This window comes from Dermacentor albipictus, chromosome 4, assembly GCF_038994185.2.
Source record: "Dermacentor albipictus isolate Rhodes 1998 colony chromosome 4, USDA_Dalb.pri_finalv2, whole genome shotgun sequence".
NCBI lineage: Eukaryota > Metazoa > Arthropoda > Arachnida > Ixodida > Ixodidae > Dermacentor > Dermacentor albipictus.
Window position 1 is genome coordinate 105,383,875 of NC_091824.1, and position 24,229 is coordinate 105,408,103.

The window sequence follows — 24,229 nt, forward strand, 5'->3', positions numbered from 1 at the left end:
CAGCTTCATTTCGTGTCACCAGCCACAAATAACGCTGAAAACCCAGCAACTAGTAATGGTGAAAGCAGTGCAAATGCATAAAGCTGCCATCCCACAGCGCTTAAGCTGCAAGACGTATATGTGCAGAATTGCATTAATCTTCATTTTCTGTGATGGTTTTCAAACATTCATTGGTATTCTTATCACCTTTCATTTTGTGCAGATCTCACATGTAGCTTGAAAGACGCGCATCTGCAACAAAACACACCATGCCAAAGAGAAGGGTAAGTATACTGTGCTTGCATATGTTTAATGTGATGCACTCTCTGCTGTGATGCATGTCATTATCATGGCACCTGTGAATATTTGCTAATAGGTAGTTGTATTTGTTAGCATTAAGTTCATTAAGCTGAGGCATTTAGTTGCTGTTAGAGGACATGGAAACTTCTATATTGTACAAGCAGGTTGTAGTATTAATGACCACTTGCAAGAACTTGCTAGCAACATGAAGTTGAAAACAGGTAGCAGTTTGGTCATTCATGGCAGCAAGGTGTGAGTATGAAGTGTTCTTTTACCAGATGTGTATTGTCAGATATTGGGATGTGCTCTCAGGACAGCACCCCTGGTGCGATATAATATACCTCTAATCACGGTGTACATTTGTACTTGTGTACACTGTTGCTGACAGTCCGATTTTCTTCAGCGCCAGCTGAAGAGCACGAGCTCGGAGGGGTCTCGCTCGGATGAGAGTGAGATGGAGCCGCCCCATGTTGTGACACGGGGCCAATCGCGCAAGTCTTCAGTCACCAGCATGACCGGCCCTGCCGTTAAAGCTGGTACCCCTGTCCCTGCTGTTTCATCAGGTGGTGCCGCTGCTACTAGTAATGGTGCTGTGCCTGTGACGCCTGTCACACCTCCCCACACCCCTTCCAAGGAGCCCTCCGAAGGTGAGGAACAAACAGTGTTTTTCTCTTTTTTTCCTTTTTCTTCCTTTTTTCCCTTTTTATATGACAGTATTACGCATTGTGTTCACTGACGGCAAGCCACAACAATCATGAAGGCGTGACTAGGACAAGATCTCAACAACGGAGGGGACACCGCATGGTGCTGATCAGCTTGAGCTTATTGGAAGAAACAGAAACAGTATATAAAGCTTAAGTGCCGCAGGGTTTCAACTGCCTCAACACATGCAAAGAATTCTTTTCTGCACTTGGTCCTTGTCCTAGTCGCGCGGTTGCACTCATGCACGTACACCAACTAGTGCAATTCTATGTCCTTATGGAACCCTAAGTTTTACCCTGAATCGCATAATTTTTATTTTAGAGTCTGTTAACTAGTAATCCTGCTAATAACTTCAGAATTTTGTACTGCCTTGTTTTAGATGAAATTAATTTTAAGAAACTGCAAATATTAACTTTATGGTAGCCAATTGCAGTGTGCTTAAGTTTTGTGTTGGCGTAGTACATGAGCTTCAATGCCATCATGGATGGAGTAGCTAGTATAGGTCCCCATTGAATGTATTTTTTGCATTGTTGCTGCATTCAACAGAAGTTCTTTAAGCATTTATTTTCAGCTGCTTCATTCATTTTTCATGCACTGCGAAGTCTCATGAAGGGGAGAAGTGTGCATATTATAATTAGTTCAATAACGTGGCTGTTTGGTCGTGTTGGTAAGACATAACAAAATGTTTTAAGCACTCAACCAAACCAGTCTTTCACCATCATTGTCTGGTCAAAATGTTTTAAGTGCTCAACCAAACCAGTCTTTCACCATCGTTGTCTGGTGGTGTGCTTAAAAGCTTTTGTTTTAATTAGTGCTACATTATTGTCAACGTTTTCCTTGCCAGTTGGTGCAATATGTTGCATTTCAACATAAAAAAATGTGAGAACAGAGCTGATGTTATGGACAGCAATAGAGAGAGTCATGAATCAAGATTGGCTTTGCCTTTTGGCATATGATTCCGATAATAAAGCCAGTGTTTTCATTTAAAGTCAGTGTTTCATTAACTCTGGTAATGCCTTTTTTGTAAGAAAGGAAAGGAAGAAAATGGTACGTTTCTGGTGATAATTCATGTTTTAGTATGCATTTCTGAACATTTTTTTAGTAATCTCAGCCTGTGGGCTTAGTACTTTGTTCGTTTTAATGTTGGCAGGTCTCCAGTTAAGATAACTTGTTTTACCAAGCCTTTTGAGGGTTCCTGAGATACATAGTTGTCATAGACCACCTGTGACACCCTAGAAATCAGGAATTTTTTGGGTCAGTTTCTGGTTTTTGCACTTCCGGTAGAGCAGGCTTTCGGCCACCGAGCCGCTGGGAGGTTGGGGTGACTGCCATAATATCGGCGGGGAAAAAACAAACAAAAACAAGCAGAAAGCACTTGTCACGGTCCCGCATCTAGTCCTGCCCACGGCTTTGTGTGCTGTGGCTTGTGGCAAATGATAATTTTGGAGCAAACAAACAAGCAACACTTACACTCCACCAAATCTAAATTCCCCATTTATGTGCATTTGGAAGAATTCATATAGTCAAAGAGTACAAAACGAACATCTTTGTATGACACTGTTTTGTTTTACAGGAACGTTGTCTATGAATGCACACTTGCATAAGCAACAAGCACTTCACAACAGTGCACTGTCCAGTGAAGCGACTGATTGGGCGAGTAAACCTATCTCGCTAGATGCCGCGGCTGACGGCTCGCACTTGAAGTCTAGCTTGTGATAGCTTACTTTTGCCAACATAATTAACATTTGTGCAGTTATGTTGCGCTTAAATAAATGCAATTAGTTTTCTTGACACCTACATCGTAAAGAGCAGGCATGCAAGCCAAGCCGCCTTGCTTATATGGTTGGTATGATGCTGCCCACCTGCGATATGTCCTCACATCGTGGTTCCCAATCTTGCCAGTGATTTAGTTCTTGGCAATGCTTTGTAGAATGAGCACACTTTTGATATGCCTTTATTTTGTTATCTGCAATTTCGTATAAGAAACAAATTGTAGCCGAGTTTCATGCTGCTGTGAGTGGCAATGACACCAGTGAGGACCTGGCTCGCTGGTGGCCCTGCCCCTGGAGCAGGAATCATTACAGGTAACCCAAGGTGCGATTCACTGCAGCCATTCAGTTGCTCCAGCCATTGCACAATGCTATCTAGGCAATTCTTAGGGTATCAAGTATGACGCCACATCCTGTCAGAACTGATTAAAAATAGTTGGTGTGCAGTTGTTCGTATAAGACAAATACCAGACTGTACCGTGTGTTCCCTACTTTTACGCTCGCAAAGCGTTTTTAACGGTGGCAGCTAGTAACATGCAATGCCAAGGCTTTAATCGTTTATACGCTGCAATGTATTATGGCTGAAAGTTTCTTGAAATGCGAGTGCAACTTTACTTAGTGTACCATTAAGTACCCATAGAATTAAAAACAGCCACCTTGGGTAGGGCTGTCTAGGCTTCTTGCAATGTTCCATTTGTGGAACATTGGCATATCAAGTAGACGGTATTTCTGAATGACCGTACTTCGGTTTATTTATTTAAAAAAATACTGTGCTGTCTCGTTTGTTTATATTCACATATGAAACTCAAACACTTTCACCCGCACTCCGTGGTAAGCAGGAAAGTAATTCTTGCTCAGTCATTTTTTGCATTCATTGCACTGGTTCGTAATGCTCTTCCGTCAAAACGCGCGCACCTAAACTTAGTGCCAGGTATTATTTAGTGGCCTTCCATCTTTCCTTCTTGCTTCCTTGAGTGGGCTCGAGGGCCTGGTTAGATGGTGAGCTTCTGTGTCAGGTGAAGAAGAGAAAGGACGATTTTCCACCTGTAGTTCAAGTGAATCATTCCACTTCGGTGCCTTTGTGAAGGTGGCAGTGAAGGAGCAGGGTGTATACCAACTGGGAAAACCGGGAATTCTCAAGGATTTATAATAGTCTCGAAATACTCAGGGAAAACTAAGCAAATTCATGCTTCAATCAGGGAAAATTAGCAGTAATTTTATTGAAAGGAAATGAAAGTCGCGGTAATACTGGCTCGAGTAACGGAGGAATCGTAAAGAATCTACTTTGATGCCGTGTTGTCGGCAGAAGGAGTTGCCAGTGTACAGTCAGCGGCCGACTTTCCGCTTCGCAGCACCATCACCTACCCCATAAAGTCAGGGCATAAGAATGTCTGAAATTTCGGATGCAAGAACCGTTCACCGTCTGAGTTTCTGGACTTTTTGGCGTGACCGTAGGTCCGAAATGGCAAAACTCAAAGTCACCGCCGCCACTCTTTTGATTACCTCACCGCCTCGAACCAGCGCTCTCCTTGCTACTCCTTACTGTTAAAACTGGATGAAGTCGTTATTTTATTATTTAAGACGCTACTGGAGAGTGACACCATCGGGCTACGTGGTGTCAACCTGTCTTGATATAAAACAAAGTTCTGTGTCACTGAGGGAATATTACAAAGCCACTCAGGGAAAATCTGGACAACTCGGGGAATTTGGAAATGTCAACTTTGTAGACATTCTGAAGTGCCAAGTGGCAACGACCGCCATGTTGAGAGTATTGCTGAAAATATTCCACCACCACTTCTTGCTTTGGAGCTTGGACCTGTAGCTGCTTAAAAGCTGATCTAGCACAACAATGCAGCACATTCCTTCATTATACCTCCTGTCAAGATGGGGCTAAGAAACATCTACTTTTTTTTAATATATACGTTGAGTGATGTTTTGCGTTACCAAGCGGCTCATGGCTGCAATGCAGCTGTCACAACGGAACTGTCGTTCGACCTACAAACATATACAACTACTTGGGCAATTTGGTGGTGGTTCATGTTTCGAAAATTTCTCTTTTATTTTCTTCTAGTCGGTTCCTTTCTTGCACATCATGCTCTGTCTTATATATACAACTACGATGCTGTTGCATGATTTTTTTAATTTTTCGAAGGGCACTCGCCGTTCTTGCCTTACAGACAGTTCCCGTTGCCCTGACTCTGCGTCCAGAAAGTGCCTGTAAGAGACTGTGCAATGTGAAAAAGTTGTGGACATATACTTCATGCTGCTCAGGGTGTTGCAAAACCGACACCATATCGTTCACCACTTTGAAACCAAGTGGTGTGTTCACTTCCGTCCGCTTTTTCTTTTTCTTCACCCATTCCCTGGCATAGATTTCTTCCATTTGATAAGAATACCCATCTGATGAGCACAGCATCCATATTTTGTGCCCGAAATGAATGGGCTTTCCACAAATGAACATTTTCCATAAATGATACCCATTGTAGGGAACTATTGATTCATCAATGCTGAATGGTTTGTGAAATACTCTGTCAAACTGTTTCAGCTTCTTTGAGAGCTTATCATAAATAGGAGCAACATTTCTCATCTTATCATTTGTATCAACAGGCCGTTGCCTACGATGTGAAAAAGTCTCTTAAAGTCATGAAATTACTTACGATGCATAACTGTCGCTGCAATGGCAACAGCGAGGTCTTTGGCAGTGCTGCAGTGTGTGTTGTCTGATGGCAGGGAGTGATAGCAGCTGAGCAGCATGAGGTCTAAAAGTTGTCGCAAATCTGCCAAAGGTACGTTCAGTAACATGCCTTTTTCGTCGTGTGCGTACCTTCTCATCATTTCAGCCAGAGACGTCTGGTACTCAGGCATCAGTAGCTTACGGAATAGGGAACATTTTCAATAGGACACTTGGGCATTCCTTAGTAGGACACTTGGGCATTCCTTAGAAAGTGCTTTGTCAAAATGAGTAGATTTCCTCCATGATTCTGCTGCTGTAGAAGCTGAGTGCCATACCTTTTTGTTATTTTTGTTTAGACCCTGCATACTACAGAGAGGTGCAGGAAGCTCCAGCTCGCTGTTTTCTGGTGACTGTGGCTAAAGCCCTCTTTTGTTCTTAAGCAGTGTCTCTGTATTTGTTCTGGAAGAGTTCAACATGACCACAAACATCTACAAGAATTACCACAGCCAAATTAATGTCCATTATCTGTTCCTCATTTGTGATGTTCCCCTTTTCATCAGATGTTAACAGATTGAAGTGTCTGCTTGTTTTTCATAGGGGAGGCTAAAAAACAAATCAAATGCTTCATCGAGAGTTGAAAAGCACTTCGCCCTACCTAAAAAATTAAAAAAAAAACTAAAGTGCAAGCAAGGACTAGTATAATATTTGCTTAGAAAAAAATATATACATTTCGCCAGTTTTCTACTCACGTGTAAAAACGATCTGATCCAGAAAGTGGCACCGCTGCAAGCCGGAAAGTCATTGAGAACGCCTGCGTCTTCTATCCATCATGTAACATGTTCTTGGCGTGCAAATACCCTGTGGGGGCGGGCAAACAAGGCTTATTTCTGTATTTATTAGGTGGAACTACCAGCCAGACAGAAAAATATGATTGCACAATAGAGGTGCGCTACGGCTGAAACCTCCACACGCCAATGTTCCAAAAATGGAACATTTTGATAGAAACAGTTCTAAAGAAAGTGAGAAACAGGGTAAAATGACCATATTTGTCTTTAGTGTGTTAGTGTTTAAAACCACGATTTGTAGCATATATATTATGCTAGGCTATAAGCTTTTCCTACTTGTTATATAGTGGTGCTCTGAATTACGACCTCTAGTAGGGCTAAAAATTTTGAAGTATTCGTGTCCAAATTTATAAACCTGGTTGATAAAAACTTCAATGCTCAGTATTTATGCGGCTTGCCCAGACCCAAATTGAAGTAAAGAGTGGATACTGTACAATTACAATGGACCTGGGACAAATGAAAAATTATTTCAATTGATGTTCTATTTTAGGAACATTGGCCAGTAATTGGGTAAGGCTAGAAGTTACTGCTTCCCGCAAGAACTCGTGGAAAAATTGTCACTGAAGTTTAACAATGCGGTGCAACCTACGGGGCTAATGTTGCGATCTAGTTGAAGGCCTGAAAGGGTGTGAAAACAACGTGTCGGTGCAACAGAAAATGACTTTGACTCGCAGTATAGTCAGGCAGAGAACTTAGTCAGAAAGTTCCAGGAAAAAGCAACTGGTTCATTATACTCTGGTCTTATATCAGCGAGAAACATTACTGTAGAAAGCCTCAGAAGAATGGCCTCTGAAACGAAAATTTCAGAGCCAATGCAGCATCAAGCTCAGAATTTTGGCGTCTCTGTGTGATGATGTATAAACATGGCAAAACTCGGAGCTGACGCACTATGAAACGTTTTACGTACTGCAGTAGTAAGACAGAAAGCCTGTTTTCTACATACGTTGTGGGTCCGATGTGGGGTTCTCACACCGTACTCTTGGGACAAAGGAACGACAACACAGTAGTGCAAACAATCACAAGGGCATTTATTGCACCTTTCATAGATCAATGCCAGCTAGCCGAGTTGCTGTCCACAAAACATGCCGATGGGTGCGCGACAAATCTAGAAGTCCGACTTACCGCGACCGGAAGCGAGCGAATATGTTCGCCCCATGCTGGATCCCAACGCCTGGTCGTTCGCGTGTTCGGTCACGCCAACGGTGGTGCGTTCGAAGGCGGCCACGCGAGGCGGTCTCGCAGAAGCATCGGTCGCCGCGCGCGCGGAAGGTCCGCGCTCTTTGCCGACCCGCCGGGAAAGAGGGTTGCTGCACGCACGGCACGTCCGTGCTGCTTGCTGTCTCGAACCCAAGAGAGAGCGCCTTGTCTCTCCCGCACCCAAGTAACCGCGCAGTGGCGCGACGCTCGCGCCATCTCTCGCACCACGCTTGTACCACTCCAACGCCGCGGCCCACGTGGCGACGCCGCACGGAGACGGGGCTATGCGGGAAAACAAGCTATCAGGGGAGGCGCGAGGGTCGCGCATCCCCACAACGTGCAGTGGAAATTCGCATATCACGTTGAGATGGTGCAAAGACATGCGTTTTGTTTACACACCTACAAGCTGGCCACTGCACCATGATGCAACTTTTTATTGAATAAGCCTCACAAGAAAACGCAACACAGTATAACTTATGCCATGTCCTGATAGTGTGCATCTGAGCCATTTATGCATGCATCACTGCGTATGCTATCAGCACTGACCAAGCTATTCAAGCAAGTGATAATGTGGTCCTGCTGTGGCACCTGTGAGGCGGGCCACGCTAGACGTAGACTACGGGGTGCTGTCCCTCAAAATTTTCATACCACGTTGTGGCGACCGCTTGGTGGCGTGTGCCACTTTTCAAGAAAGTGTTGTAGTTCGCTCTATTGAATTTGGAAAAAGTAGGTAATTCAATGTTGAGGAACAGTTGTCATTGCTGATTCATACAATGTTCTATGGTCTACACAACTGCCTTTGGGAGCATTCCAAGAGGGAAGAGTTCACATGGTTTTATCGGTCAGCAGTATATTGTGATCGAGATAGTCCATTTCAGTGACCATTCTGAAGATGAAAAAAACGCTGTTTTCACTTTTTACTTTCCTTTTTTTAACCTTTTAAACAAAGTTTTATGATAGAGATGAAAGGTATTGATGAGGTTTTCATGAAACTTACACCACTCAGTAATGCCTTTCACTTTATTTGTCTTCATCTCCCAGTTCACCTACTCCATTACCTTTAAAATAGGCCGATGAGCCATCCCTGTTGTAATAAAGCTGTACCATACCATTTCTTGCACAAGGCAAAAGCTTCGAAGCTGTCAGACTTGGAAATCAACCAGTGCGTTCATGTCACCAGAAAAGCCGTAGCAGATAGGCCCAACAGTTACTAAAGCAACTCAGATGTATAGGCGGGGACATACCAGAATGAATAAATTGCGGCTTCTGTACAGGTGGCACACTGTGTGGCTAGCTCAGTTGATATGGATACCTGACTTTGAATGAATTTAGAAAAATACAAACGCGAGTATAAACCTGAGGAGAGATTAGTACATTTCTTTATGTGAAGATTTGGCTTTCATCGAGCGCAGTGAGTTACCATTCTTTCGTGGATGAAAGCACACACATGCAGCCTTAAGAATTGACTTGCTGGTTTTCAATTCATACTGAAAATAAAAGAAAGAAAAAGAAGGTTTTCATGTATTGATATCTCGCTTGTTCATTTAACATTGTTTGAACCCTGCGAGAAGTTTCAGGTGCTATCAAATTTTCATGCGTTTGAAGTGCTACACAGTCACAGTCAGAAAAGCTGGCTGAAGTTAGTGACCGCACAGTGCATGCTTGGCAGGGATCTTCTAAAAAGGAGGGTGTGTGCTGACAAGTGAAGAAATAATTTGCTGCTAGTGTACTGAGAGTTCCGTGCTGTGGGTGAATTTCTAAAGTGCACAGAAATGCTCAGTTAACATGCTGTGTGTTGAAGCGGTACTTGCTCAATTGCCAATGTACAAATATGTCACAAACAAGAAACAGCGTAGAACTGGGGGAGTCTGGATGTATTTGTGGTTCATGGTGCCACATCGCGAAATTGACTCAAATATTGTATTAATTAGAGTAGGATGGTTTCATGTGCATGTCAATACCAGAAAGTTAGATTGTCAAAATATATATATATATATATAGAAGCTGACATTGAAAATCGTCAACAGCAGTAAAATTAACATGATCATAATCTCCCTTGTGAGCCACTTGTATGATTTCATGGCAGAATGCTCTCTCATTACACATCCTCTTTCATTGGCTTTAAGAAACTCCACATCAAAATGCTCCCCATGCACTGTAGCATTCAAGTAGGGCCAAGTATGCAAAGATTCACCAAAATGGGATCCCTAAATCTAATCTGACTCTACAGTTAATTGCTTACGGTTCTCCACAGCTCTGTTCTCACAGGATTCTACAGTTCTCTGTAATCAGTATAACTAAAATCACATTGTATAGGCCCTGATCGCAAGCAAATAACAGTTTTTTTTTTTTCATAGTCTGAGGTCAAAGGAAGCTGTGGGAGTGACTGTAGCTTTTCCGTTTGTCTCCCGTCCTGCTTTCTTCCACTGGAAGCAGGGGAAGTACCGAACAAGCGGCTGCGACAGGTGCGGTCGCGCCTGTCCTCAGAGCCTCTGTGCAGCGTATGCTCCCAGGCACTGCTCGAGAGCCGTCGCAGCCCGCCCGCGCAGCTAATATCCTGCTCCCAGTGCGAGACGTGCGGTGAGTGTGGGCGCCCATCCTCCACTCGCGATGCTTGAGCCAACGAGTCTTTCTCGTTCAGATTGCAGAAAACTGGACTTTATATGGCAACATATCAGAAAAGACAAAAGAGGTTCGCCGACAAATGCCTCGAGTGATACATAAAACAGTGACTCGATCACAAGGATGACAGCAGTACCACGGTGGTTGCATGCCAACAGCAGTGTTGGCTCGGCGGCTGATTGTTTGCGTACAGAAGATAAAATCTCCGGGGGTGACATGGATTTTTCTTTCCTGGCAACTTCTGCCAAGGAAGTACGATAAATAATACCCTCAACTGGCAATACTCGGTCTAAAATAACAGCTCTCGCTGTAAAATGCATTCTGTAGGTGTCTGCAGTATAGCTAAAGACACATTACATAACTGTTTTACGGGGCAACGGCTGTGGTTGTTGATCTATGTGTTTCTGCTTTATTGATGTGCAACAAAAAGAAATTAATTGTCATCCAAAGCTACCCACCTAATATGCTCCTCTTGATGTAAGTAGACAGCGCAATCGTTGTTGTGGCTTTTAATACATGCAGGTCGCGGCGATTATGGCACAGTGTGTTCTTGGGGCCATCAGCTTTATGTGGATGGCCTAATGTGGATTTTTTATTTTAAAAGCACCTTGTGCACTTTTTCACTACTACAACGATTGAGCCAAGTGACATATCGTGTATGATGCAGACGCAGTGAGAATTTTTGACACCTCATGAGCACCACGTATCTTACCGCGATGTCTGTCCTAGGCTCTTCATGCTGACTGAGAATGATCATGTTTTTGACAGTCATCATCACTATTGTCAAATGCTTGAAAATAAAGATTCGTTCTGCGGACCTACATGGCTGATATGCAGACATACCCACCCACGTTGACGTACAAATGCAGGGATGTCTTGAAGGAGTAGTGACATCATGCATTCAACTTTTAACTTCTTTGTGTTAGATGACAGTTCTGCAGCTTGAAACCCTAACAAGGATACTGGCAAGCCTTAGGGTGCCCTAAATAATTTATTATATAATAGCTTTCTTATGAGCTAGTTTCAGTTTCATTTACCAGGAGCTGTATGTGTTCTGACATCATACCATTTTGGCACTCTGGTGTGTTGCTGCATGGGGCTGTGCAGTGAGCAGCAGTACAGCAAACTACTGTGCGAGTGTCAAAGCATTGCGTCATGCTGCTCCCATCAGCTTCGTAACATCATGACACACATGGCCTCTCGTAAAAGAAACCAAAACTGGTTCATCGAAAATCTATTAGACTCGATTGTTTAGGGTTCTCCGTGGTCTGGCAGTATTCTTTTGTAGGGCTTCAAGAAGAGATGTAAAATTTCATGAAATTTTACCACCAGCTCCACCAGCTCCACACTCGTGGAGCTGGTGGAGCTTCGGCGGCCCGAGACACGTTTTCTTGTTTTCCTATTGCACCATGTTTAAAGACAAGGACAGGAAACCAAACTGAAACCGAGCTTATGGCCGACGCCGGATGCCACCGAAGCGAAACGGGACGCTCACATTGCACCGCCTACAGCAGGGAATGGCGGCGCATTTGGGTTATCACACATTACAAGCGTGCACTACGGTTCCAATGGCACCACGTTCTGTGAAACAGACAGGTGAAGATGCTTATTGCAATAGGGTTGGTGGTGACAGCTGTGAATGCGGCGTGCAACGACTCCAGAGAAGATTTGACCGGAATAAGAAACTGAGTGCGCGCCGGCACTTTTACGCGAAAACGGTTGTCAAGAATCGCTGGGAAGCTGGTGTGGCAGGCGGCTACATTTTTCAATCGCACGCACATTTTCTAGTTACATGGGGCCTAGCAGCTGGAAAACATATTACAATTGCATTCTGCAGGAGGGAATGGCGGAGAGTTTGGTTTATCGCCTGATAAAAGCGTGCAGTATGCGTCCAAGGGCTCCTTGCGCTGTGATACAGTTAGGCGAAGATGCTTATCGCAATAGAGTTGGCGGCAATAGCTGTGAATGTGGTTTGCAACGACTCCAGACATTTCTTGGTACTGGAATAAGAAACTGAGTGTGCGCTGGCATCTTTACGTGAGACGTGCGGGCGGGTATTGTGGTGGAGTTGCCACGGAGGGCGGCTATATACTGTTCGCGGTCACACACGCCTCGCGCATTTTCGTGTTTGCATGTTCTTGTTCTTGTTTGATCTAGTGTCCTGAAAACGTATCATACGATCGCAGCTTGGTGATTACAAATGTTGGTACTGTAAAAATCTTGTTTTCTGGGAATGTTCAAACCAGTAAAAAATGAGCGTAGCTAGCTGTATTGGGTATTTCCTGGTGTTCTCGATCGAAACACTGGCACCAGAAAATCGTATGTAATGGGATGGTATCAGTGAGGTTCTACTGTACATGGTATAGTGAAAAATACTTCTAATTATCTTGCCCTGGGAAGTCCTCACCTCTAGCACGGAGGCCTGAAGACATGAACCTTACGCTTAGGAGTGTTTCACGTTGCAAAACTGAAGGAAAGTGTTGTTGCTTTTCATAACAAAGGTTCCTGAACTTGTAAGCTGCATTGTGTGTGTAGGAATTCGTCTAAGTAGTTAAACTTTTACTTCTGACAAATATTACGTACAGGCAACGCACCAAAAAAACATTTTTGATGTAAAAGTTACAAATAGTCCACGGAGCAAAAAAAAAGCCGGCGTCTGTCATCTGTAGTAGCGAAGGTAAAAGTAAATTCCCATTGGCTGCGATGCCACATGATGAGCATGCCTCGACGGAGCAGAGCGGGCGAATGGGAACACCAGCTGCTACGGTAGCATGCCAGGTGTTGCGCTAGGGGAGAGGGCATTGCCGCAATGCCACGTCACCCTCACTCTCGCTCTTGGAAGCCTATGTTATCCGCATGTTTCTTGTCCACACGAGCTCTCACCTGCGTTCGAACTGCGCCTTGGTAAGACCAAATCAAAGTGCACTTGCTTGTCCACAAGTATAACTCGAACAACTGCTCAGCAACATTCAATTGGACATTAATGCTTTCACATTCACAACTCATAAGTGCTTAGGCGTCCTCCCATTTTTTTACTTGCTTAGTTACGGTATTGAGTGCAAAATTTCTAGCTAAATCTCTTCGTCCAACACTGAACAACAAGCGTCAAATGTCATTTGTTAGTTTAGAGCAGGAACACAGGACGAGGAAGAAAGTTTGGCACGCAACTCACTTTCTTTTGAAAGGACGGTCAGAGGAGACAGACCGATGCAAGATATCCAACTGCAGTGGTGTCGCACAGTCACACATGTGATGTAAAGCTAATGTAAAGCACACCTATGGTTCACATGTGGCAAGAGCTGTCTACTAATTCCAAACAAAGCTATCCATGTGTCATGGTGAAGCCCACTTCCAGTTCTCTGCCTGGTGTCTTGTCCCTATTTTGGAACCATTTCCGCAATATATTTTTACTTTTCATTGATTATGCTTATTCTCCATGTGCTTTGCACAATTAGATAGAAAATAAGTGTTTTTTTTTTCTAAGATTTGTGCCGTCATTAAAAAGGGTTAAAACTTGGCCATTTTGCATTTCAGCTCACCCCTTCTGCCTTGGCCTCTCAGATCAAGCGGCTAAAGTGGTCACAACCTACGACTGGAAGTGCCACCGGTGCCGAGTATGCGAGACATGCCACCAGCCAGAATCGCCCAGTGTGAGTTGCACCAAACTGCTTGATGCAAAACACTTTGTTTATGGACTAATTGGTATATATACATTGTTCTTTAAAATTGAGTGTTTGCACTACAAGTAGACAGAACAGGAAGGCACACAAATTATGTACACAGGCACTGGCCTAACAGCCAGCGTCTTCAGAGCATTTTGGCCCAGGGGTATCCCACTGGCTCAAAGTGCAGAAGTACTTCTGTCAGTGAATTTTAGATGATTGGGTCAAACGGAGAAAGTAAAAACGTAAACAGGACAGCACCTGTCTATAAACACACGACCACAAAATAAATACGCACATAGACAAGGCAGCACCTTTCCTATCTATGTGTGTATTGCTTCTTTCATTGCCGATTTCCTGCAAGAATCTATTTACTTTCATGCACCAACTAGCCCAGCAACATATTCTTGCCTCTGTGTCCTTGCTGTAGAAAGGTTAGCACTTTTCATACAGAAAAGGGGGGGGGGGGGCGAGTTAGGTGCAGAGGTTGCTGAGAATTTTCCTCCTGAATACACAAAAGTTGCACCTAGTATAGCTTTGACTGTTAATATGGTGCTGGAAATGTCTCAAGCTCATTTGTTGCTCAGCATTTCTCCATAACAATGCCAGATGGAGTAAGGAGCCTTTTGGAAGGAAATACCTTTAATGAAGGCATTTTTCTCTGTTGTAGAGCACGCTACACACAACTTCAAGATGTTGCCCTTACTGTGCATGTCCTTGCTGTGTACAATGCCGTGTTTCTGTGTGTTCTGCACACTAAAAGACTTGTTAGAGCAGAGCAACTGCACTAACATTGCTTCTTTCACAGAAGCCTGCTATGTTTTGCGCAAGACAATCCATTATACATTTCTTTGTTGGACAAAGTTAAGAAAGCTCTGCGTGCACATAGTGAAGCTAATTTTCTGTTACAATGTCATCAAAAAAATTTGCCTTTTTATGCTAATTTAATGTGTGGCTTTGTCTTGCAAACGCATTCTAGTTCTATTTCTTTTCATTTTCCACTGAATAGCTTGTCCTGTGGCATAGATGTATGCTTTAATCGTAGCACGGAGGCACTCGGTGCAATGGCTGCATACGCAATGCTACAAATGCCGTCGAAGCTGTCGAGGGTGGAGAACGCTAGCTACGACGTGATGGACCGGCGATCTGTTGGCAACCAAATCACTGACGAAAAAATAATCGATATGTGTGTATAATTGAAATGCCTGTCTCAGATAAAAATGCACGCTGCGGCTGCACTGCAAAGGAAGTCACGAAGCCTTCGCCGCTGCAAGTGCTAATCATTCACAACATGACGAGAATTGCAGCTTTTGCACTGCTCTTGTGCAATATAGGAACAGGATTTGCTGATTCATTCAGTAAATAAAAGCGTGTTGATGAAGTAAGCATTTTTTTATTGTTTTTTGATACCCTCATTAATTTGACATTTGCTTAATTAATTTTATGTGTGTGTGTGTGTGTATCCCTTGAAATCCGAGTCAACGAAGTTTTCCTGTAATGGTTTAGTGAGCTTATTGTCTATGAGTCAATGCCTATAACTGTCTGTTTGACCCATTTGTAGCTTGGCAGCTCTTACGCCGTATTGAGAAATGTACCTTATTGAAGCCACGATTTGACTTGAAGAAGTCCGGCTCAAGGTGATGCCTGATGTGAACGCGCCCTAGGAAACTCAATGAGCCCGGCTTGTCCAAAGTCACTCAAAGCAAGACACACTAGTTCCTCTGTTCTTGTGTGCACGTGTGCATCGGCGTGTGCAGGCTTTATGAACACATTGTTTGTGGATTGCTTCAGTACGTGTGCCTTGTGTGTGCTTTTGTGGTCTTCAGTTGGAAATGGTGCCACCAGTCCCCGTGCAAAAGTGCCTGACCTTAGAATGAAAAGCTTTGTTTGATACGTGAGGTGGAAAAGGGCAGCCGGCAGAAATGTGAAATCGCAAAGCAATTCAGCATGCCGCTTTCAACATTCTCAACTGTCAGCTGTGCGTAGACCTTCATGAAGAGCTTCTCAGCCAAACGAAAGTGCAACTGTGATTCCAAGTATCCCGAAGAGGAGAGTGCCTGAATAAGCACTCATCCCGAAAAGCAGAGGGCCCGTGAGCTTCTTGAGTGCCTGAAAAACACCAGAAGTGAACACTTCCCTTTGAATAGACCTGCACTGACTGCAAAAGCTGGTCTAGCCCTCCAAAGGGGCAAGCAAGAGTTTAAATGGAGCAATGGCTGGCTTGAACACTTGAACCGATGTCACGGCGTGTGCTCAAAATCTATTGTTGGCGAAAGTGCAGCCATGAACTGTGACACTGCGGAGGGATGGCGCAAGCATCAGCTGGGCTCCCTACTTCAACAATTTAAAGAGAATGTAATTTACAACTTCAAGGAGGATGAATTTTCCTACAAATGGTTGCTGGAGTGCACGTACACTACAGCCGAATCTCGTTACTACGAACCCCCACATTAACAAACTTCTCAAATTTACGAATATTTAAAAAGTCCCCACCAGATTGCCTATATCTTCATAGTAAAAATATTTCAGAACTACGAATTTCAGTACAGCGCATATTTCAGAATAACGCACATAGTTTATTTTCCCCTTTATAACCGAGGAATATCTGTATTACGAATTCGGCTAGAAGTCACAGCGCCACAACTCTCGCGCGAAACGGAAACCGCGAGTGCAGTAGCTATCATCATGACCATGTCACAGTAGCTATCATCGTCACCATGTTGAGTGCCAGCTGCTTCACCACAAACTTCACCAAGAACGTCACTACAAAGGTTTGGCGATGTTCGCGCGATATCAGACGATGAATGCAGCTAGTGACGGCGCCAAGAAAAAGCAAAAGCTGTTTTCGCTGCTGGACAAATTGGACGTATTGCAGGAAATCGACGTGTGCAGACAGCGTGGCATTGCGCCATCGACTGTTGCGACCATTTTTAAAGACCGAGACAAGATTGTCAAGCTTCACCGGGAATTGCAACTTGCTCCCGCTAGGAAATGGCTGCGGCTGGGAAACTCTAAAAATGTGGACCAAGCTGTTCTCACGTGGTTCAAAGATGCCAGACTGCAAAACGTTCCTGCGTATGGCCCAATGCTCCAAGAAAAAGCCTGCGAATTTGCGGATGCACTTGAAGCAACTAGGTTTGACGCCTGTGCGGGTTGGCTTTTTCGTTTCCGTCAAAGAAATGGACTAACTTGGCAGGTGGTCTCGGGCGAAAAAAAGACTGCTGATAGAGAAGGCGCAGATTCCTGGCGCAATGATTGTTTTCTAGAGGTGGCTGAATCGTACTCTGAAGACGATATTTTCAACACGGATGAGACCACATGTTTTTATCAGCTCCTGCTAGACCGGACGATGCACTTCAAAGGGCAGCAGTGCAAAGAAAAGTCTCATCTTCGTGTGACAGTCTTGCTCTGCTACAATGCAACAGGCACGAAGAAAATTAAACTGCTCTTTATCGGCAAGTACGCGAAGCCTTGCTGCATGAAAAACGTCATCTCATTACTGTATGACTACCGCGCCAACAAATGAGCCTGGATGACCAGAGAACTCTTTTCTGAGTGGCTCATAAAACTTGGCGACCAAATGAGGAGGGATGACTGAAGAATTCTACTGTTTGTCGACAACTACTCTGCTCACATTGTGAATGTTGGCTTGACGCACATTCGCTTGGAGTTTCTGCTGCCAAACAACACGTCCTGGCATTATAAAGGATATGAAAGCAGAATTTTGTAAGCGCCTTGTGATTATCAACCTCCATCTAAAGCAGTCAACTGCAATCAATATTTGTCAGGCAGCAGAAATGCTCACAAGAGCTTGGTGGAACTTTAAGGCATCCACCATTAGCAATTGCTGGTGAAAAGGAAAGCTTGTCAAAGTGCCTGTGCAGCTTGAAGATGACCTGAGGTGACTGACAGCAACCTAGCAGATTAATGAGAGCAGCATTTCGAGCAAGTTGATAATCCATTACTGAAGTATTATTGTGCAACAGAAAAGACATGGATGTAAGAGAAGAAGAACACGTGTTCGTCTCTTACGTCCGTGTCTTTTCTGTTGCGCAATATTACTTCAGTAACCCAGGAGACCCGTGGACCAAGGTTGTGGAACTGCTGCTCGCCGTCTCTTCCTTCGCTGATTACATGGAGAGCGACGGTGCAGCACTAACGGCGGCAGACCTGACAACTGAAGAGATTGTTAACTGCGTTCGCGACGTCTCCAGTGACAGTGACGACCCGAAGGAAGACGATTGTGGGTCACCGAACACAGAACATGAGATCTTGTCGAACATTGATGTTTTAGTGCACATGAACAAAGTCCGCACTTTCATCGCTCGGTGCAGTGACGTACCCGATGAGGTATTGCGCAAAGTGGAAGATGTAGACGCATTCCTAATCGGTCGTGTGTGCTGCATGCACCAGAAGAAAATTGCTGGTTTCTTCAAATAAAGCAGCTTTGAAGTGAATGAAACATTTTTATTTGCTAGTATGCTTGTCTGTACATGCGTCTACTGCCAAGGTGCCAAGGTTTGTCCAGTGGCTTATAACCACACGTTTTTCATTACAATGATATTTCAAGATAATGGAACGATTTTCGGCGGTATTGCATGATTCGTTTTATTGAGATTTGACTGTACACCAGGCAGATGCTCATTGGGAGGCAAACAAAGCAAGGAGCATGCTGCTGTGCTGTTCAGTGCAGATGTGACTGGTGAGGACAAGCTTTCTTTGTTGATACTGAGGAAGACAGAGAAGCCGCAATGCTTCCGCAACAAAACGATGCCCAAAAGCTGCATATATAGAAACAATAGATGTGCTTGGATCACTGTACTTCTTTTTGAGGAGTATGTGGGCCTCCTGAATCGATAGTTCGAGGCAAAGCATCGCCATGCTCTTTTCCTTGTTAACTGTCCCAGCCATGGGAAGATTGACGGTCTCAAAGCGATCACTTTGAAGTTTCTGCCAGTGAACACAAGATAATGCTGCCTGTGGATCAGGGTGTTATTGAGACGACGCGAAAGCTATGCCACAAGAGTGTTTTACAACTCATGCCCATTGCATATGTTGCCAACAAGGGCTACAACATCGACCTGCTTGATGCCCTACATTTGTTAAGTCATTCATGGAAAGTACTGGCACTTGCAAAGATGCTAACTTTATTGCGCATTCCAGCTTTTCCCGGCTGCACTTGGGCAAGCCTGATCACCAGGTTTGCAGTGTTCTCTACAAAGCTGTGCACAGAATTGTTGGTGAAGAGGTAGAAGACAACTTCGACTCATTCGCGTTGGCTGTTGCTGATGTTTCTGTTGTCACTTGGCTATGGATGCCAAAATAATGGACTTGGCTCTTGGCGGCACCAATGAGAATGAAGAGCTGAAGGATGAACAGCCTGATGATATACTGCACAGACAGCATATTGCTGCTCAAACTTTTCATGTGGAAGGACTCTTGTAGATAACTTTTGCCTCAACCAGCATTTTTATAGGTTTTTGCTAGATTTAACAGCCATACAGGCTACAGGTACATGATTGAAATGGCCACAAACATTGTTAAATCGAAGGTGTCAAAAGTCTTTTTTGTTATTTTGCAAAAAAGAATACATGGCTTTCAATTAAACTAAAATCGGGAGATGAAAATAGTTTTTTATATTGTGAATTTCATTAAATCGAGGTTCGTTATATGGAAGTTTAACTGTAATAATTGAATATTATGCTATTTGTTATTTAGTTTGGCTGAAATTTCAGCATTGAATGGATGGATGGATGGATGGATACAACTTTCTTGTTCAGCATTGAATGTTTTCAAAGTATTCAAAGCAAATGAATATACATATTTTTCTTATAAGCCATGCTTTAAATTGCAGCAAGCCAGGAGAAAGAGAAAGATCTGCCTGTATAACCCATGTAAATAACTGCATACAGTATCTTCATAAAGAAGCCTCCATTCATGTGTCACAAATCGTCCATGTTGCATCTCCGTTCCCCACCTTTCCGTTGATGTTAATAGCAAAGAACTTTGCCCTAAAGGTGATTTCATAGCAATGTGGGTCGCGCTGCTGTGAAACTACATCTCGAGTCAAGATTTGTGCTGCCGTGATGCCACACCTCAAGTCGAAATTAGCATATAACTTACACTCCAATTTCACTGCTAAATTTTTAAATTTTTTGGTGTGTGTTATATGGCCATCAAAAATCTGAATCTGCTCAATTATCCAAACATTAAAACATATTATCGTGGCGGCCGTATGGCTTCTCGAGAGGCATCTGGCTGCTGTGAATAGATTTGCATTGAAGCAGCACAATACCGTAGCTTTTGTGGCTGATACCTGGTGAAACAGCACTACTTAGGCCTGACAACCAAGGCAGGTGTGACGATGGCCGGCGAACCGCCGCTGGAAGTTTGCCTGTTATTGGTGATCGGGCCACAGGTGAGTGATGGTGGCCATACTGAAGACCGCAGAAACAGCAAATGCACCTGCCAAGTTCATTTGTGCACTTACAAAATGAAATGGGTTATAAACTTAGCTTAGACAGTGTGCATCAAGCTGAATTCACGCAGCACAGCATAAACTGACAGCGTCGCACAGTCAAGATTGCACTTCACAGCATCACGGCAAAGCACAACGGGCAAGCGCAAAGCCCCCTCGTGGCCTTAACCACCATAAAATTTTAAATTGACTGAAGCACAACAATGAGGAAAAGCCTGTAAACAAATTTGTCTGTGCCACTGGAGTTGTAAGAAATGTTGAACCTGCATTTTTGCACCAATATATCTTAATACAGTCGAACCCACTTATAACAATATCTAAGTGCCACGAAAATTCCATTGTTATAACCGATAATTCTCATAACGAGGTTGCATGAAAAAATCAAAATAAGGGGATGGCAGACCTGATGTGAGAAAACTGTAATGGTGGGGAGGTCAGTGCCCCTCCCCATCACCTTCCTCCATCCAGCTGCTGATTGTGTTCACTCGTTTTACTGCTTCCTGGGCACACCGATTGCGTCTAACACGCTGCGGCAGTTGGCATTAAACAATGGCACTGCTATAACAACTGCAAAGAGGGGTCACGGGTGGCAAGCGATATGTGAGCACCGCCGAGGCATCGCTTTGGTGGTCCAAAAGAGATCCTTTTAAAAATTGCGAGAAGGCTGCTGCGGCAGCCTGTCAGCTTGAGAAATCCAGAAGAAACGCAGAGGTGAGATTTCGCCACATACTTCTCACTAGCTTGCACGAGAAAAGCCTATGTCCGTCAGCCTTGCATGCTATACACGAAGCTTGCTGAGATCCTTCTCCAAGGCACCCAAGTGCTCCATGTAGTGCAACGGAAGGTTCCCAGCGAAAACGAAGCCCAGAGGGACTGAATCATCTGCCGGACCTCCTGTGAGGACAACGTTGAGGAAGCCAGCCCAACTGCAGCATCGCTACCATCATCCCCGTTGCTATCAGATGCAAGCACGTTCGCGACGATCACGTCATCGGTTAGAAGCACTTAGTTTCCAAATCTATAGCCGTGCGTTTTCTTTTCACTGGCAACATCATGCATTGCCGATGATCAGTGGGCGCATCAGCCATTTTCCATTTCGGCGGCGAGTCAAACCAATTGTTGGTCAAATGAGGCTGAGAAACCACATGGCCAGGAATGATTTCGATGCAACCAGCAAAGATGAATGCCAGCAATTAAGCTGTTAGCAGAACTGTGCTGAATGAGAAGTCAGCTAGCAACATGCGAGCAGCGCAATTGACGCAGCACATTCGTGTTTTGGAGGGTGGGGCAGCTCAGAGCTATGGGCGCAGCCCATTCATGTTCGGAGGGGAGGAAGGGGGACGGGAGAGAGGTGCGTGGAGATGGCTGGAAAATGAGTGCGTGACGACTGTTGAAGCAGTGGCCCATCGTGCAGCAGCTTGAATTTCTCGTTTTCTTTTTTTTTTTTTTCAAGGATTTCGCATTTCACTACCTTTGGGCTCAGTCACCCAGCAGCCAGACTTCAATGTTATTACCGATAATGCGGCATTGGGGCATTGTAGTAAGCGAGTTATTCCACCATGGAACACATACAAAAGTTGACGGTGCAGCAGCTTCTCATTGTTATTACCAATATATTGTTTTAACCGGTATTGTTATAAGTGGGTTCAACTGTAATGGCACTTTGAAAATAACCTTACTTTGAGCGTTAAACCTGTTTCTTTTGTGAAGCAAAGGACCAACCTTTTCTTTTTTTTAGGTTTGTTAACATCTGGCTTTTATGGCAAGAGTTTATGCAAATTTCTCAACTATTAAAACTATTTGATTTGAAATCATTTGACACTAATTACTATTCACTTAGACTTCACTTCGAACCAAAAAATTGATATTAGCAAAGGTTTGCTGTCAAGGGCCTGCGTGTCCAGGAATGCTGCCCGCATTTAATCAGAGTGCTTTTCTGCTGGATGAAAGCGCTTTCCAACAAATGCAAACCGTGAGTACAACACTAAGTTACATGCTGTGCCTTACCGATACGATCAATGAGCAAAATGAAAAAACACTATTTGCTGATTTGCTCTCATTTTAATGTTTGCTTACGGCACACAAACATTGCTTCAGTACCATTAAATACAATTTTCTGTGCAATTCTCTGGCTTGAAAAAAATTCAAGTATTTTTTTTTTCCTGTTTATTTCTTTGTCAGGCCCTTTTCGTGCTGTGCAAGAATTGTGATCGGTGCTTCCATCAGAACTGCCTCCCTTCTCAAGCACTCAGCAGGTCCTGTTTAGGTGAGTTGTGAGCCTCACTATTGAACAACTTTAACAGATCATATAGCCACATCACAAGCATTTCAATGTGCTTAAGTCATATTTCCTTGCGTTTAATGTAACTGACTGGTGTCTTTCTAGGTGTCAATGCACTGTTGGATCTGTTTAGCTAATTTCATTTTTTATTCTTTTTACCTGTGACATTACGACATCACAGTTTGTTCATTGTTCCACCTCGCTAGTGTAGGTGTTCACTGCCAAAAACTGTGATTTCACAATATGAACTGTGGGTGAGTTGGTACATATTCATCTATATATCCACACTCTCTTCACACAGCTGTATAATTTCTTGAAGCATTAACTGTTATATTTTCGTTCTGTCGTATTACTTGTATAACTGGCTACCTACGTGTTCTTCAATGCTAATTTTTTTTAGTATCGAGTTAACTGTTATGTAGACATGCGTTTGTATTCCTAACCTCAGCGTCCTTTCTATATTACCGTCCTTGGACGATTGTTGTTCTTCGCTTTTCCCTTTTCTCAAGTACAGTCGACTGCTGTCAATTTGATCCTAGCAACACTAACTAAATAATACGGCAGGTCAAATTAAAGAAGATGCAGAGAAAATGACAAAGCACACTGCTGATTCATTTGGCCGTATTTGCCCAATTCTAACACGCCCCCAGTCAAAACATGTTGAACGTGTATCTACATTAGATATGTTCGACCTAACGTGCACTCGATTTCTCAGCAGCAAAAAAATAAAACAAAATTAAAAAACAAATAAAAGGGGGGGGGCATGGGTGTCGCATAATGGCAGACGATTTTCTCAAGTCAACTCACAGCAGTATGACCGTGTTAAACGGTAATGCCTACTTATGTTGTTTAGGTCGTTTTGGTTTTGTATGAGATTGTCAATGTGCAGACAGTTTCTATCCCAGTTGTCCCAGAAAAAAAAGAATTATGGTGGGCATTAGAATCGAGTGAATACAGTAAAAGCTCGTTAATTCGACACCTGTTAATTCATACATTTGGATTATTCGGATGGCTCTATTGGTCCCGGCCCAAGTGCATGTTAGTCTATGGGACCAAACCAAACATTCGTTAATTCGTCAGAATTTGGCCCGCACCACTTAATTCGGTCAAATGCTGACAACTGCCGCTACACGAAAGTGTGGTAAAGCAGCGCTAGCACCACTGGAATGAAACCGAAACCTGAAAGGCATCGCCATCGTCATCAATTATTGTGGCCGATCGTAGTGTCACCGAACATCGGTGTCTTATTTCTTCACTCGACTGTGCCTGCGATGCCATTTTTCCTTTTGTTGTCAAGTCGGTATCATCTCTTCTTGCGAAGTTTTCTTTTTTCATTGTGACCGTGTTTCGCATGCCACCTCCATCGTGTGCTAAAGTGATGGCAACGCCGGCAAAGCGGCAGAAGTACGAAGCCAAGAACTTGGCGACTAAGGTGGAAATTTTGCAGGCATTGAAGAACGGTGAATCGCGACAGTACGTTATGACCAAGTACAACATGAAGTGGAGCACGTAGGGGAACGTACGCTAAAAATTAACAACAAATTCTTCAAGCCTTCGAAAGCGAGAAGTTTCATGTATCAAGAAAGTGGTTGCAAACCGCAACTCATCCTCAGTTCGAAGAAGCTTTGCTCCAGTGGGTTACTGACTGTCGCAGTGTGCATCTGCCTTTGAGCGTACCTCTCATCATGGCACAAGGTGAGAAGTACGCTGCAATGATGAA

The 24,229-nt window shown here is 43.8% G+C and overlaps 1 protein-coding gene across 7 annotated transcripts in view; it reads left to right on the top strand.

Moving 5' to 3' along the window:
• The window catches only part of LOC139059218 (histone acetyltransferase KAT7-like), a 98,994-nt gene that overhangs the window by 2,395 nt on the left and 72,370 nt on the right, over positions 1–24,229 (top strand). For 5 of the 7 annotated variants that reach the window (XM_070537336.1, XM_070537335.1, XM_070537338.1 and 2 more), the window contains exons 2-6: positions 203–263; positions 683–926; positions 9,900–10,046; positions 13,623–13,738; positions 22,410–22,494. In XM_070537336.1, coding sequence (XP_070393437.1) covers positions 249–263; positions 683–926; positions 9,900–10,046; positions 13,623–13,738; positions 22,410–22,494 — 607 coding nt within the window. In that variant the 5' untranslated portion in view covers positions 203–248. The remainder of the gene's footprint in view (positions 1–202; positions 264–682; positions 927–9,899; positions 10,047–13,622; positions 13,739–22,409; positions 22,495–24,229) is intronic. The other 2 variants (XM_070537339.1, XM_070537341.1) reach the window with 2 other exon arrangements.